At 41.3% G+C, this 16796-nt stretch overlaps 1 protein-coding gene and 1 long non-coding RNA gene across 4 annotated transcripts in view; one reads left to right on the top strand and one right to left on the bottom strand.

Annotated features, from left to right (window-relative positions):
- ST8SIA1 (ST8 alpha-N-acetyl-neuraminide alpha-2,8-sialyltransferase 1) overlaps positions 1–15955 on the top strand; it is a 171198-nt gene extending 155243 nt beyond the window's left edge. For all 3 annotated transcript variants that reach the window (XM_060194496.1, XM_007517892.3, XM_060194497.1), the window contains one exon: positions 13402–15955. In XM_060194496.1, coding sequence (XP_060050479.1) covers positions 13402–13888 — 487 coding nt within the window. In that variant the 3' untranslated portion in view covers positions 13889–15955. The remainder of the gene's footprint in view (positions 1–13401) is intronic.
- Positions 1–16796, bottom strand: part of LOC132539422 (uncharacterized) — a 328586-nt gene that overhangs the window by 126470 nt on the left and 185320 nt on the right. The gene's annotated exons all lie outside the window — the stretch shown is intronic.

Raw genomic sequence — 16796 nt, 5'->3', positions numbered from 1 at the left:
GAACCTCCTGCAGGTGGGGAGCCGGGTGTTTGGACCAGGATCCTTGCTGCTGGTATTTGTGCTTTGCGCCATGTGTGCTTAACCCACTGCACTACCCCCTGACCCCCCCATTCTCTCTTTTTTTAAAAAAAATATTTTAATTTATTTATTATGGGATAGAGACAGAGAGAAATTTTTAGGGGAGGATGAGGTAGAAAGGGAGAGAGACAGACACCTGAAGCCCTGCTTCACCACTCCTGAAGCTTTCCCCCTGCAGGTGGGGACCAGGGGACTTGAACCTAGGGCCTTGTGCACCTCTCTCTTTTTACTTTCATTTCCATTTTTACATTAACCACATTTTAGAAAGAGAGGAATAACTGTTGGGCATATATGATGTATAAGAATTGTGGCTCAAAATATGTTTTAGCATGGTCAGATGGAGGCTTAGGAGACAGAAAGGGAAGGAATTGCTGACAGCCTTGCATCTAATACAGGCTTAAGTAGAGTTCACTTTAAGAACTGATGCAATCCACTAACACTTGAATAACAATATGAAATGAAAATAGATGTTCTGTTTCCAACAACTGTAATATAATTAACACTCAGGCTCTGTTTTTATGCAGTCACATAATCAACTGTTTGACAGTCTCCGGAGGTTTCTCTTGGAGGTCCTTTACAATCCAGTATTGAAAGAAATGGAGGTGAGATGCAATGGGTGTATAATTAGTCTTTGAAGTTGAAAAGAAAAAGTGAGACTGCACCTTCTCACCTCCTCTTCTTTGCTATTTCCCACCAGTTACTATTTCCCTCTCCTTCTTTGTTCAGAGTGGCAGATAAATAATGGGATCAGTGGTCCTGAGAGAAGCAAGTTTTGTTCCTTTTCCTTCTTTGTATCTTAGACACTATACCCAAGCTTTTGGCTGTCTGATCTTTTCTTTCAACTTGTTTTTTGTGGTATGTCTTATTCATCTCTTCCTCACACCCCTGGGTCTCCTTTTATATTGTTCTCTGTCTCTTCTTTCCTATCTGTTCTTACTCCTTGACATCCTTTCTGCAGCTGGGCAGTAATAAGTGCAGAGTGGGGGTAGGAGGTGATCATGGTATGTGTCTGAAAAAACAGTGTCTCTCCCCAAAAAGACCTTGGGAAAGTCCATCTTGGTACTGGGAAGCCAGTGTAAAGTGATGAAGACTGCAAGAATGAGTAGGAAATGATTTCCCCAGTTTGCAAGAAAGTGTCACATTATATTGTGGGCATTAAGGCATTTCTTCGGTTCCAGTAGGAAGCTAGCTACTCAGTCACTAAAAGTACTGACAGGGAAGGAGGCATCTTGTTGTACTTGTGGGGAGACCTCTTCTCGGGCACAGACTCCTGACATACCCGCTCTGTTGCACACCGGCTGTGGGGCCCTAGAAGAATGCAATCTGAGGCAGCAGTGGTAGAGCCTGCGAGACTCACTCAGTGTCCGGTGCTAGTGCCGCAACAAGAGATGACCCAGTGACTTATGTCTGATAACAGTCCGTTTATTGAACAGCAAAGCAGGATTTATAAGGGGTCGTAGGAGGAAGTAAATTGTCTATTCCATATATGGTTTGGGAGAAAAGGGGAAAAGAGAGGTAAGGAGTTGGGAAAAAGTCAGAACATTCCTAGCAAATGTTGAGCAAGGGGTTTAATTCATCAAAGGAACAAGGAAAATAGAGTTATCAACAACTAGCAGACAGAGAGGGGTCTTAAGGGAAGAGAGAAAATAGATCATGTAAGATTAAAGGACCTAAGGGGGTGGAGGAGTAAGGAGAATGCTCCTAGTTACTGCTTTGACAAAGCAGAACAATGATATATGGGTCATATGTGATCAAGGAAGATGAACTTCTACTAACCTCTGAGTAAACAAATCATCTGATTTGGGAACAAGGAAGCAAGCTGTGTCAGGGGGTGCAGGGTCTTGTGAGGCTGAGAGACTGACAGGTGAACTGAAACCTGAAGACCATTTTCTCCCATGCTCAATCTCTGGTACAGAGAGGCTAATAGGGTGACCGTGCACCGCAGGCACCCATCTTTCAATGGGAGGTCTCACCATGCTCAACCATATCCTCACAATTTCCCTACAGAATCTGAAGTTGGGAACAGACAGACTGCCAGTGGGTTACACAACCCTGAATTTTGGTGACCTGATTTTTTTTTCTCCTCTCTTTTTTATTGTCACTAGTGTTATTGCTGGAGCTTAACCTCAGCACTATGAATCCACTGCTCCTGGCAGCCATTTTAAAAAAATTTTTATTCTTTGAATTTTATTTTATAGGACAGAGAGAGATGAGGTTGGGGGGGGGACACCTGCAGACCTGCTTCACTCCTTGTGAAGCATCCACCCTGCAGGTGGGGGTTGGAGGCTTGAACCCAGGTCCCTATGCATGGTAATGTGTGCATTCAACCAGGTTCACCATCACCCATTCTCCTAAATGTAACCCATTTTAAAAACACAAGGTAAAAAACTGGGAGATAGCTCACCCAGTAGGCGCATATGTACCAGGACCCGGGTTCTAGCACCTGCTCACCATATAGGGGCACCACACAAAGGGGTGGTGGAATGGTGGTCCTCCTTCTCTCTCTGCTCTCTTCCCATCTCTTTCTCTCAGTCCCTCTCTGTCTCTCACCCTCTACTAAGATAAATCAAATAATCTGTCAGGAGACAGAGAATCATGTAGGCCCAGAACCCTAGCAATAACTTGGTTGGGAGGCAGAGGGAGATAATAGCTTTTTGTCAATGCAGACATATTTTTTACTTAAATGTTGATATTTGAGTTTATAATATAACTTATGTAATTTATGTCTAGAAATAAACGAGTATCCTTTTTATAAGTCTTGTATGACTTTCATATTGAAATTTAGAGAAATAAGTATACTTACTCTTCTGAGAACTGTAAAAGGGAGAAGAGCACCTCTTTGTTAGAAAAATAAATAAATAAATAAATAAATAAATAAATAAATAAATAAATAAAGCAATAAGCACATTTCCATCTGTCCTGGGAGAAATGAGATTTTTCTAAATCACTTCCAAGTTTAAAAATGATTATCCAATTCTTGGAGGATTTGAGGTTTGCCAAATATCACCATATTTTGTTTACAAGAAAATGAACAAGTGTCTAATGAGAGGTTTGTCTTTTAAGAGTACTATTCAGGACCGAAGTATGCATTTTCTAGTTTAAGTCATGGGATTGGTTTGCATGAAAAACATGTCGCTTGACAAATGTGAAGGCCATCAAAAGTGTTTCTTATATTATCAGAGAGAGAGAGAGTCTTCCTGCTGCATATTTTGGAAAGGGTTAGTTGCATTTGTGACTAAGGTGCAGAAAGACTTAGAGAAACTGATTCATTTCCGTATGCATTTATTATCAGTGGTTAATGCCATTCTGTAGCAGTACCAGGCATAGCATTAGGCTTAGGGAACAGGCAGATAAAGGGTATTTGCTTCTTCTGAAGGGATTCAGTAAAATAACCATGAAATTGAAGAGATAATCACTTAACAGGGTGACAAATTCTTTGATAAACGGTCCTTCTAAGAGAGCACCAAATTAAATACCTCATCAAAATTTTCAGGTTCTGGAAAACTTTCTATAGCAAGTGCTGTGAATCGAGTCCTTAATGATTAGTGAGAATTACAAGGTGGAGGTGGGGGGTGTTCACTGCAGACTGAAAGACTTGGGCAGTGGCATATAACTCACTGAGGGGCATCGAGTAATTGACCAGGCAAAAGTGGAGCATGCACATGAGCAGGAGAGACTGCAGATGTGCACAGAGATAGAGACAGAGATGATGCCCGCATATCTAGGTTGCCTGGACTATATCTGGAAGTGAAGAAAAGCCATACCCCCCACCTCCACCACATCCCATGGAGCGTGACATGGTTAAATTTTGATTTAGGTCAGTTGCTTGGGCAGTGTAGGAGACAGAGGTTTGCCTGAGTACGGTTACTGTGAAATAGAGGAGGAAAGTGGTGATCTGAAATAAAATGGCACTGACGTGTGAGGGTAACAAACTACTCCAGACTAGCTTGGCTCAGTGAAGTGCATTGTTTCTCACACATACCATCTGTGGGTGCTTGTGGAAGGGCTCTTCTCCATGACAGCACTTATAAACCCACACTTCTTCCATTCAGTGGTTCTACCATTTCCCAAAGCCCATTACATCTTGGACTGGACCTTTATTCTGTGTTGTGGACAGAGAAAGGACTAGTGTAAACACTAACTATTAAAGGAAGATTTTAGAGTCTTGAACTGGCAAAATAGTTTTTGTCATGTGTGTGACCCACAGTCAAACCTGGCCTCCACGGAATTGAAGGACACTTCAGTGCTGTGGTGTCTGCCTGCCCATCTGTCTGTCTGTCTGTCTGTCTGTCTGTTCACCTGTCTATCTATCTATCTATCTATCTATCTATCTATCTATCTATCTATCTATCTATTTCTGTCTATCTTATTGGAAATGGATGAAGTCCTGGTGACCACAAGAAAAAAGATCTTTGGGTATTTCCTGGGAAGGGTTATGCAAGTTTTGTCCAGAATTTACTCACACACTTTCTTCTACCACATGAGACTATCCTGCAGGCCTTGGAAGAAAAAGAAATGACAAGCACATGCCAGTCAATATTCAGCTATTCATGACCTACATTTAGCCAGCTCATTTGGCTTAACCTCATAGAAACAGGTAGAGAGATGAAGAAGCAGATGCAAGACATGTTATATAAGACGAGCTTAGCAGCCAACCACACATAGAAGTTTCAAGAACACTGAACACTGGTTTGTACTTGTACCCTTTTCTCAGTTAAGGAGTAACAGATTTTGGAGGGATGGTGATGGGTTTGAGATGCTTCCCAGATTTCTCCAGGTTATAGAAAAAAAAAATGCTAATGGGATCTCTGGATGTCAAAGAGCCAAGTTTTGTTCAGATGTCAGGGTTGAGAAATAAGCTTCATTACACCACTCTCTTCATTACATAACTCTCAGGGTGAGAGAAAAGGGGATATGGAGTGGCAGGCACAGGGCCTGCATCTCACAGTGGGGTTTTGCCGCATGTCTGCTGAATGGGTCCCATGGAATCTCAGATGGGCTGCTCTGTCCCTCTATTTATTGGGTAATTGTGTCAAGTATAACCATAAACATCTTAAAGGTTTACATAAACATTTTGAGGGTATTGCATAACGGAGCAATCTCTCTTTTAGTATGTAAACTATATCAGATGTGCTATCTCTAATTCGAATGATTCTATCAGATTCTATGTTTACTCTGTAACTCCTGATCTTACCTCAATAATGTAGTAATGATTCAGGGATATCAGATAAAGCCTGAAAGGCCATTACACCTGCTCATCTGTGTTCACCCTGATGTAGCCAAACATCCCTGGAGGTTGAGCCAAACATCCTAGGAACTAGAGAGAAAGCAAAGAACTTCTGACATGTCTGCTTCGTTATAATTGAGGGGTCCATCATGAAATCAGGAGTTCTCCAACACCACAGGACTTGCTAGTGTCACTCCAGATAAAATCACATTTCCACCCCCTCTTTGCTAATTATGCTGTTTCTGCATTTGTCACAATTTAGTCTCTTCTCACAGGAATGAATGCCCCTGCAGGCAGAGATTTTGCCTGTATGGTTGGGAGCTGTTTCCTGTAGTGCGTAGAACAGTGCCTGGCACATAACAGACACTCCTGTAATTGCTGAGTGTATAGCTGACTCCAAATGGAATGGCTAGCGGTCTGCTGTTTTGAATAATAAATGCTATTGCTTATCGAGTGCTTACTACCAGGCAGATGCTGTTCTAACTATTTTGCAAGTATTGCTTAGTTTAATCAGAACATCACTCTGACCTAGATACAATGGTTGCTCCTATAATTGCAGATGAGAAAAACACATAAGTACCATTTTTTTTCTAAAAAATCACAGTGATCGCTAATAAGTCTTAGAGATGAAATTCCAGTGTAGGTGTTAGGACTTCAGTGTTTGCACTAAACCGTTAGCCTGTGAGGCCATGTACTTTTGGAACATTAGAGAACTGGGCTGGTGTCATCAGTTTGAATGAATTTCCATGTGAGGAGAGGTCAGCCTGCCTTCATCTTGGAGGTAGGCAGAGATGTAACCACTCCCAAACCATGTCTCTGATGAGATGCACATTTCATAGGAGGAGCTGTAACATCTAAATGACCTTCAAAGGCCACCTCCTCAGAGTGTCTAATCAGTGGACATGGCAGGGGGAACTCTATGTGCCTGTGTTTAGTTTCTCTGCCCCTCTGTCCCTCTGCCCTTAGCTACAACATTGCACCCTCCTTTTTTTGCCCACTGCTGAGATGCTTTCATGTGTCATGTATTTTAGTGTGTAGGTCCATTCTTCTAGGTGATCCTGTGCCCAGGAGTCAACAACGTCTGATTGAGATGTTTCCCTCCAGGCCACCTTATTTATTATGTTAGATAGCATGATGAAAGAAGTCATCAGCAGTGAACACCACTCAAGCTCCCCCATAACAAAAAGGCATGCACATTTAACAACCAGCACAGGGGAGCTACCAAATCAAAACAGACACCAGTCATATCATATATTTCCTGTTGATTCACAGTTGCAGCTCAGAACTGCTTCTCCCAGCCACAGAACTTGGCCTCTCCTTCCTCCCTTTCCACTCTTGAGCTAAACCCCTCATCATTTTCCCCCACCCAGCAATGCATGCTGGATTAGCCTCCTTTTTGCTTGTCAGTAGAATCCCAACCTTGAGTTGCAGTAGAACATCACTGCTTTAAATGCTGCTTATTTCCTCCTCTCAGCATCTCTCCTTTGTTCTGCTCTCTCAGCCAAGAATGTTCTTCCTTCTCAACTGTACTTACAAAGTAGCTACTTCTCATTATTCAAAATCTAATTTAGGTATTACCATGTCTGAAAGGTTTGTCTTGGAGTTCTGTCCTCTTAGCAACACACCCTATCCAAGTGGAGCTCCCACTTTGCAAATATTTTGAAAAATTTTCATTCTTAGGGAATATTTCAGTTTGTGCTATGTATGCATGGAAGAGGTTGGTATGGAGTGTTTTGGCAATCTGGTGAAGTCTTTTCCTATGGAAGCGACATATCTATAGGGAAGTAGCGTGTATCAACACAAAACAACACTTACAGCAGAGGAGAAGGAAGCAACAGCTGGGTAAACAAGCAAAGACTTAACATAAATGACTGTGGGCAGCTGTGAACATGGCAAATGGTCCAAACTTTAGAAATTCAAGTACCTGAATGAGGAAATGGGGTAGCCCACTGGAGACTCCACAAGGCATCTGAACAGAGTCAATATAAAGAAACATGGTCAACTTAAGTTATCATAGAAAAAAAAAATCAGAATAACTATTCTGTGTTCACGAAGTGAGTCTATAAAATGAAATTCTTGAGCCAAATTAGCTGGAACAAATGTGACCTTTTTTACAGTTGTGTTTTATGCTGCACAGACATTATAAAAGCACTAAAAACAAACAAAAAATAGACCTAAAACCCTAATTTGCTCTTGTATGGAAAAGAGCAAGCTCAAAGTCATTTGTTGTTGTTGTTTGTTTTGTTTTATTTTGCACTTCTGTGGTTACTAAGGAGGCTGACCTTTAAAAAGAGAATATTTGATATTTAGTAATTTCAAATAATAAAATTGTAACAGTGTATATACTAAAAAGGTCACCTTTCAGGCCAGCAAAATAGCTAACTAGAAAGTCACTTGCTTGGTCAGGTATAAGTTAAAAAAAAAAACTCTTTGACAAACAGGTTAACACATAAATATGTTCACCTTCCCCAGGATGAAAGCATTCCAGAGGAGGCTGGGGTCTCTGCCTCCCCCCTGCACACACTGCTGTCTCTAGAGGAAACCATTGTTGTAACTTGATGTGTATTCTGGTCTTAGTGGTTTTCCACATTCATTGTCCCAGCATATATCCATGGTATTTGTTGTTATTTTTGTTAGTGTTTGTTTTGTTTTCCTTCATTTTTTATTTGTGATTTAGTATTCATAAAATTGTAAGATAATAGGGGTATAATTCCAATTCCTTTATGGTTCCTACCACAAGCAGAGTTCTGTGTCCCATCACCTCCATTGGAAACTGTGGTAGTTCTCCCAAAGTCACTGACATGGGCTGATTCTATAACTATCTATCTATATTTATGTATATATTCCCACCCTCCATTTTTTTTTTCCAATGGTAGGTACTGCCTTCACTCCTTTCTAGTTCACCCTACACCTGTTACTACTTCCAAGTGTCTTTCCTTTCTTTCTCTTCTCTTTCAGATAAGAGAACAGTGCCTGGCTTCCTCTGGTGTTTTCTGGATTCACTTCCCCCTCGTAGATGGTATAAAAACAAGATTCCTGGGGGCCAGGTGGCAGTGCAGTGGATTAAGCACACATGGTGCAAAGCGCATGGGCTGGCATAAGGAACCTGGTTCGAGCCCCCAGTTCCCCACCTGCAGGGGGTTCGCTTCACAAGGTGTGAAGCAGGTCTGCAGGTGTCTTTCTCTCTCCCTATATCTCCCCATTCTCCATCCTCTCTCAGTTTCTCTCTGTCCTATCCAGCAACAATGACAGCAATAACAACAATGATAATAATAACAACAACAAAGTCAAATAACAAGGGCAACAAAAGGAAAAACTAGCCTCCAGGAGCAGTGGATTCTTAGTGCATGCACTGAGCCCCAGCAATAACCCCAGCAAAAAAAAACATAAAATAAAAGATTCTTGGTGACAAATGCTTCTGTCCTGGTGGAATAGTGGTTCAGAGCCCTTTGGTTTATTTCTCCTATTGTTTGTTCCTCTGGGAATATGGACCAAAATTCCTTTTGGGGTGCAGAAGATAGGAGTCCTGGCTTCTGTAATTACTTCTCTACTGACCATGGATATTGGCAAGTGGACCCATACCCCACCTGGCTCTCATCCATGGTGCTTTAATTGCTAAGTTATTCCCTAGCTTCTCAATTTAAATATCACATTCAAATTAATGGTTGGTACATGCTTAGTGAGTACAGGTCACATCTATTTGAGTACAGGTCACATCTGAAATTAAAAATATCTTACAAATCATTAACATGCCTGCATAAGAACCCAGGTTCAAGCCCTGATTGCTTTGAGCAGGCGGGATACTCCTTGAGCATTGAAACAGTGCTGCAGGTATCTTTGTTCTCTCTTCCTCTTCCCTCTCCATTTCTCTCTGTCTCTATCCAAAAATAATAAATAAAGGGGGGGAAGTCCTCTAGAGTGGTGAATTTGCATGTAGGCATTGAGCCCCAGTGGAAACACTAGTGGCAAAAACAAAAATGACAACAAAATAATATTAATAAATCATTAGCATCCTGTTCAACTAGTAATGTTTCCTGAGAGCAAATGAAGCATACAGCTATTACTAATTTGCTTCTGGGTTGCCATCAGAGCTAGAAAAATTTTCACTTCTGATTATGATAATAAAATTCTACATCTCAATATAATCAATTCTGTCAATATTTCACTTTCTATAGAAAGATATGTTGCAAGTATCTCATAAGTTCATAATTGTTTTCTATGGTTTGTTTCTAGTTAGATTTCAAATATCTATCTTAAGATATATTGATTTATTAGTCAGCTTAAATCACTGCCCCCTGAGATTTCCCAGATTGTTAACTTATATTGATATTGTTAACTAATTTGTAAATTTGCCATCAGTTTCTGTTATCACATATTAAGCTCATTTGTAAATTTGCTTTATGATTTTTCATTCTTTTCTGTTTTGTTGATATGTTTTCCTACCTTGTGTCTATATTAGTATATGTTAATCACTTATTTTAGTTATCACTGATAGATGTGATTTAGTTTTTCCCCTTTTCAGTGATCACTAATATTTTCCTTTCATCCAGTAACTACTGTTCAGAGCTAGTTTCAACAAATTAAAAGGTGAATAAGTGGGGGCCTGGTGATGATGCACCTGGTTCAGTGCACATGTTACCATATATAAGGACCCAAGTTCCTACCTGCAAGGAGGAAGCTTCACCAGCCGTGAAGCAGTGCTGCAGGTGCCTCTCTTTCACTTCCCCTCTGTATCTCCTTCTCATCTCTCAATTTCTGTCTGTCCTATCAAATAAAAAGAAAAGGTGAATATAATTTGCCTCTTGTCTTCTTCATGGTATATGTGCTCTTAAAAGGTATCAGCTCATGTTAAGACATTTAATTGAAGACTCTCGAAAACTTCTGTTGGAAAGAAGGAATAAGCTTGAGAAGGAAAACGTACAATTGCAAGGACTTTCACCTGGGCATTGAACAGATTAGCATAAACTCAAATAGATCTGGGGCCAGCAGGATAGCTCACTCGCATGGTGCACCAGCTTTGCCATGAGTATAAACCAGGCTCAAGCCCAGCCTCCACTGCACTGGAGGGAATTTCTGTGCTATGGTGTTTTCCCCTCAGTCTCTGTCTCTGTGTCTCTGCTTGAAAAAGTCAGCCCAGAATGGTGAACTCTTGGAAATGACCTTCTAAAAAACAAGGAAGTAAAAATAAACAAGCTAGATGTACACACAAAAGCACAGGCAGGTGTGCGTTCAGCAACAACTGGATCACAGACTGAGGACAGTGTGAGGCTGGAGCATATCTACTGTTCTTCAAGCTGAATTTTATCAGTAAAATTTAAAACAATCATACTAAAAACTTGATCAAGATAACATGACGTATGTTATGCATGCCATACATCATTAATGAACTGAGTTAAGTAGTGTCATCTGTTGAAGAGTAGAGTAAAATAATTGTGTTTAGATGTAACTTATAAACTGATTCAAAGAACGTAGTCAATCCAAGCTGTGTATTCCTTTTCCAAGTTAAAAAAAATCAAGGAAGGAAGACTACCATCTTAGAGAATAAGCTCGAGCCAACTTCTAAGATAGCATAAAATCAGTAGACCAGAATTTGTTGGAGCTGTAGTCCACTGTGGGAATAGTGGATGGGAAATGTTCCATCAGCCAGCAGAGCCCTGTGGAGGAGGAGCCATTCTTCACAACAGCAAGACAAAGTGGAAGCAAATTAAGGGAAGCACTAGACGTACACTGACTGACTTAGAATGATATGGGTGCAATCAGAGCAGTGCACTGTGGCCCTGGGGACAGTGTGAGCATGGAGAGAATCTCTTCTTACTGAGCTCTGACTACATCCACAGGAAAGAAGTGAATCATTCAGTAGAGATGGAGATGATGGATGTTTCAAAGAGATGAGACCCACTTGAGGATATCAATTATTTGGAAAGGAAAGCATCTTGTTCCAACACAGAGAAGGAAAAAGGGAGCACATAAGAATTGCAACAAGGATAAAATTAGAAGATGCAGAGAGAGAGAGAAACAGAGAGAGAGAGAGATGGGGGAATTAATGCAGAGCCCAAGATAGCCTGTAGTGATGGTTTGATCTTCTTTTAAAAGATATGTCCCATGAAAACCTACACCAGAATCATTGGGAGGTCTGGATTAAAAATTTAAAAAAAGAAGCAGCTTTCTGGGTCACTGTCATCAGAATTTAGGAAACTGTGATAATAGGTTATTCTAACTAACATTTGAGAACCACAGTTTGCATGTAGTAGAAGGCTGTCAGCCATATGTCTGCATGATTGGGAAAGCATTCTTGTATTAGGAACAGAGCAGAATCTGTGAATGGAAAATGGAGAGCGGGCCTTGTTTTGACATTGGGGAGCAAAAATTTGTTGGAGAGGCCTAACCCAGTCCCAGAATCTGACCAAATGCCTTTTCACAGCTTCTTTCAGAGTAAAGTGAATTTTACCTATAAGTCCCACTACCTTGCCTCTGTTAGGTTCAAGAAAGAAGGGCGGTTGAAGCAGGCCTCTGAATAAAAATATGAAGAAAACAGAAGAAGATACAGGGTGAGGGGTGCAGAGGAAGAGAAACCTACGTTTCTTGGCAGACAGAGTTCATGACTGCTGAGATACAGAGCATCCTGTGAAGCTGTGTAGGCAGAATTACAGCTTCACATATTCATGCTCAGACCAGCCAACATGTCAGACCAGACCTCCTCCTGCTAATGGCTCTTTGATGCCATGGCTCCACCTCATACAACCCCATAGAGGCAACTCCCCCTCCATGAAAGGAAACAAATGCTATAAGGTCCTAGACTAGGGCATCATCTTTTCACTCAAAGTTTTTTTTTTTTTCCATCAACTTCTTTACTAATCTCCAGATCATCTTCTAAACTACCTGAGTTGTTCTTTCATCACACTGGCAGTTCAATAAATGATCAGATACTTCTATTTCCAGTGGTAAATGATATCAGTCTGCACTGCTATGAAAGTTCCCATCAGCACAGAAACCAATTCCAGACACACAGGGCCTTTCACCACTTGCCTCATCTTCAAGCAGTGCCTCCTTCATTTCCACCTCACACATTCTTAGGGACCCTGAAGCCTTCCTGTTCATTGCTTCAGGAGGCCTGCACCATGCCCAGAACCAGTACACCTTCATGTTCAATTGCTGTTCTTCCCCTTGTTTCTCGAAGGAGGTGTATTTACGTGCAGCTGTTTCGAGCCCTGTTCCCTCTCCCAAAGCAGAATTAGCTTTCCATCTGTATGACAAATTTCTTTTTATCCACAAGCAACTAGAACTATACACTATATTCACTCCCACTTTTGTTTCCACAGTGGATTGAAGGCCCAAAGTTGGGGCCCTTGATAGTTTACCAATGCCTGATGGCTGAACTATCATCAATTGTGGTTGAATACATTTGAACCAGAAATCCTGTTTTTATGTAATCCAGACTGAAAGGGTGTAAGAAAGAAAGGTCCTCTGCAGCAAACAAATGAGCAAGTCTCACCACTATTTCATGAGTCTCTTTTTGCCCAATTGATACTGTGGTACAGTATTGTGACTAGTGTGAAGATTCATGGAATCATAGACTCTTACTAGAAGCTATCTTACTAATAGCTTGATTACTGGGTGTCAAACTCAGGGCCCATGCATGCAAAGCCTATGTTCTGCTACCACTGAACTACATCCCTGGAGGGAAAAAATATCTTGGAAGTGGTTCCTTTGATTTACAGTTGAGTAAATTAGTCTCATGCTTGCATCAGACCGCATAAGCAGCTCTTGTTAAAAATAGTATCCAACCAACAGCAACCTTTCTGGCTTTGTATGTATTCAAGCAGGCCAATAGATCTTGGAGGAGGACAGTGCTCATTTGTTCAGAGGAACCCCATGAAGGGATCTTGACCTGTATTTAAGATAGGATGGGGGGAAACCTGGCTACCTGAATGAGAGATAAAGACCAGGTTCCCTAGGAGAACTGTAAATACAAACAAAGTGTGTGCCGTGCTCTTGACTGAGATGATGTGAGTTATCCATGCTATCAGAAGAATTGCTGGGGGTTTTGATGAGTTTCTTCTCTCCAGGTTCAATGAGCCTCTTTTTCTCTTCAATAGGTTTCAGAACCTGCTGTGGTCCAGAAAGACATTTGTGGACAACATGAAAATCTATAACCACAGCTATATCTACATGCCTGCCTTTTCCATGAAGACAGGGACCGAGCCATCCCTCCGGGTTTATTACACACTGTCCGATGTCAGTGCCAATCAAACAGTGCTCTTTGCCAACCCCAACTTCCTGCGTAGCATTGGGAAGTTCTGGAAAAACAGGGGAATCCACGCCAAGCGCCTGTCTACAGGACTCTTCCTGGTGAGCGCGGCCCTGGGCCTCTGCGAGGAAGTGGCCATCTATGGCTTCTGGCCCTTCTCCGTGAATATGCATGAGCAGCCTATCAGCCACCACTACTACGACAACGTCTTGCCCTACTCTGGTTTCCATGCCATGCCGGAGGAATTCCTCCAACTCTGGTACCTTCATAAAGTCGGTGCACTGAGAATGCACCTAGATCCTTGTGAGGATGCCGCTCTCCAGCCCACTTCTTAGGGACAGCAGGAAAAGAAAAAAAAAGAGATGATAGAGAACCAAGCCAGGGTATTTTTCTGTTGTTGTTGTTGTTGTTAAGTTTTCTACATGACTCTAAAAGGAAATGGCCGAGTGGTTTTCTGGATTTGCAAGGACCACTTGGGAAAACTAAAACAACCAGAATCCAAGGGAAACTGCTTTTAATGTTGACTTGGAGGACCCATAAGAAAAGAAATAGCCTGTGAAATACTTTATAAAACACATGATGGATTTGCAACTAGAAAAATGATAATAAAATGAAGTTGATAACGGGCTGTTTACATGCCTCAAATCTAGAAGGTACAACTCTCAAACAAGGAACTCTACTGGTTGAAGAAATGCCAGGACAAGAGTGCTACTCTTTATGAGCATAAACTGGATTAATGAAAAACAGACAAACAAACATTAAGACTTAGATTACAACTGTAGATTTTTTTTAAAAAAATCATTTATTTTTAACCTGTTTAGGCAGTGAGTGGGTGATTTAAAAAAAAAAAACTTACTGAAAAATGCTACAACTGATTAGTATGGTTTGTTGAGCCAAGTCTATGTTATCAGTAGTTCCTCTCTGTTTAAAAGATGTTAGTTAAAAATTGCTTCCTCCCCTCTTGTCAAGTCTATTTAGACAGTGTGCAGCGTTGTTACATTAAGGCTGTGTTGAGCCATTGTCTCACCTCCTCAGAATCTAGGGCATCAACTCTTTTACAAAACCCTTTTACTCACATCATGTAAAACTGACCACATTTTCACTGTTACTTTTTTTTTTTTAATACCAGAACACTGCTCAGCTCTGGCTTATAGTGGTTGAAGATTGAACCTGGGACCTCAGAGCCTTAGGCACAAGTCTTTTGCATAAATTGTGCCATTTCCCCCACTTATCTTACTGCAAAAAGCACTATCCCTTCTCCTCCTCCTTGTTCTCCTCTCTTTCTCTCTCACAAACACACACACACACACACACACACATTTATTTACAATTTAGCACCATTGTCTTCATCCTTCAAAGTTCAGAGATGAAGTAAAGCACAATGATAGGAAGCTTACTCTCTGGGGGACAGATGGGAAGCCACACCCCCTTTTTATCCATGATGGTGCAGTCATTGCAGGATGAGTCAAAGCATGCACACTTGCACACAAGCATTTCGTTCATGTGCTCACATGCTTTAAGCTCATGCCCATGCATCCATGAAAGCTAAACCCACAGGACCAGTGTGGCAAACACCAGCGACCAGGGTTGGAACGCTCCAAGTACATTACATGCTGCCCCTCCCCAGTCCTATTGAAAACGTGCAGCCTCCTGCTTGCCATGCTTAATGCTCCTGCCAGCAGGAGAGGCAAGTCTTCCCCACCCAGCCTCGCCCAGCATCGCTTCCCTCATTGGGTGAGCAGCATCGCTTCCCTCATTGTGACTCTCCAGCATCTCACCTACAGACCCCTTGCAGAACGTGATCATGGTGTGTAAGCAGAGGGTGTAAGTGAGGAGCTGCTTCTTTCCATTACCTCTGACCCACTGCAGGGAATATGAGGGCAGACTACAAGTAGTCCCCTGTGTTTGCATGCAAGGGAAAGGAAGGCAGGGATACTTCTCAGTGTCTTTGTGCCTGGGGATGCCTTAATCCTAGAAACACTAGAAATCACTTTCGTTTTTAGTTTCACAAAAATGTAGGTAAATTGTGCCATAAAGTTCTGCATCAATCTGATGTAACTACTTCCCTAAGGTTTTGTTCACTTATTAATGATAAAGAATGAAAGAAGGAGAACCAGAGCATCCCTCTGGCATATGTTTTGCTAGGGATCAGTTTTGCTTGAGGATCCAGCATCTTAGCCATAATATCACCTTCTGGGCAGCTCTGCTTCAGTGTTAGTGGCAGAACCTTAATACACCATGAAGATTAAAACAGATGGCGCTTTGCTGGATTAACTTAAAAAAAAAAAAAAAGCCAAGATCACAGAGCCCTTGGTTAAAAAAAAAAAAAAAAAAGAAAGAAAAGAACAACATTGGAATAGGTCATTTCGAATTTAGATTGAATATTAAGATTCCTATTGAAACCATCAATTAAATGTGACTAGTTAACATTCCACAGGCTGTACTGATTTCTTGATAAATTTCAAATTTGAAAGTAGCACTTCTGTGCAGAGCTGAGTTGCTCTTTTGGTCCTATAGGGCAGCAAAAATGTCATGGAAATGTACTAGAAGTGAGATGTGTTCAGTGTTTACTCTATGCAACCCTGACTATATTTTTTCTTTAATTTATTGCCATTGTTTAATAATTATATTTAAAAAACATTTTCACTGTAGACTTCATCAAAAAATAAAAAGAGCTTATAAGTAACATATAAGTATTAACACAATGCGTCATCAAATTAGGGCTTTAATTCCTAAAGCTGTTAAAATACAATCAATGAGTTCTTGATGCTAAGGACCGTAAAGAAGGTTGACCTCTGATGAATTTCAGTTCTACTGCAGAGCAATTAAGACAAGTAAATTAGAGATCACTGACCTTGCTAGGACAACTTTCTTTCTTTCTTTTTTCCCTCTAGGGTTATCACTGGGGCTCTGTGCCTGCACCATGAATCCACTGCTCCTGGAGGCCTTTTGTTCTCATTTTTGTTGCCCTTGTTGTTGTCATTATTGTTATTGTTGCCATTGATGTTGATGTTGGATAGGACAGAGAGAAATTGAGAGGAGAGGGGATACAGAAAGGGGGGAGCGAAAGATAGACACCAGCAGACCTGCTTCACTCCTTGTGAGGTGATCCTCCAGCAGGTGGGGAGGCTTGAACCGGGATCTTTACTCCAGTCCTTGCGCTTTGCACCATGTGTGCTCGACCTGCTGCGCTACTGCCCAACCCCCAGGACAATTTTCATGGTTGTTGTATAAAACTTTGCC

Source organism: Erinaceus europaeus, chromosome 7, assembly GCF_950295315.1.
Source record: "Erinaceus europaeus chromosome 7, mEriEur2.1, whole genome shotgun sequence".
NCBI lineage: Eukaryota > Metazoa > Chordata > Mammalia > Eulipotyphla > Erinaceidae > Erinaceus > Erinaceus europaeus.
This window is presented reverse-complemented; position numbering and strand designations above follow the sequence as displayed.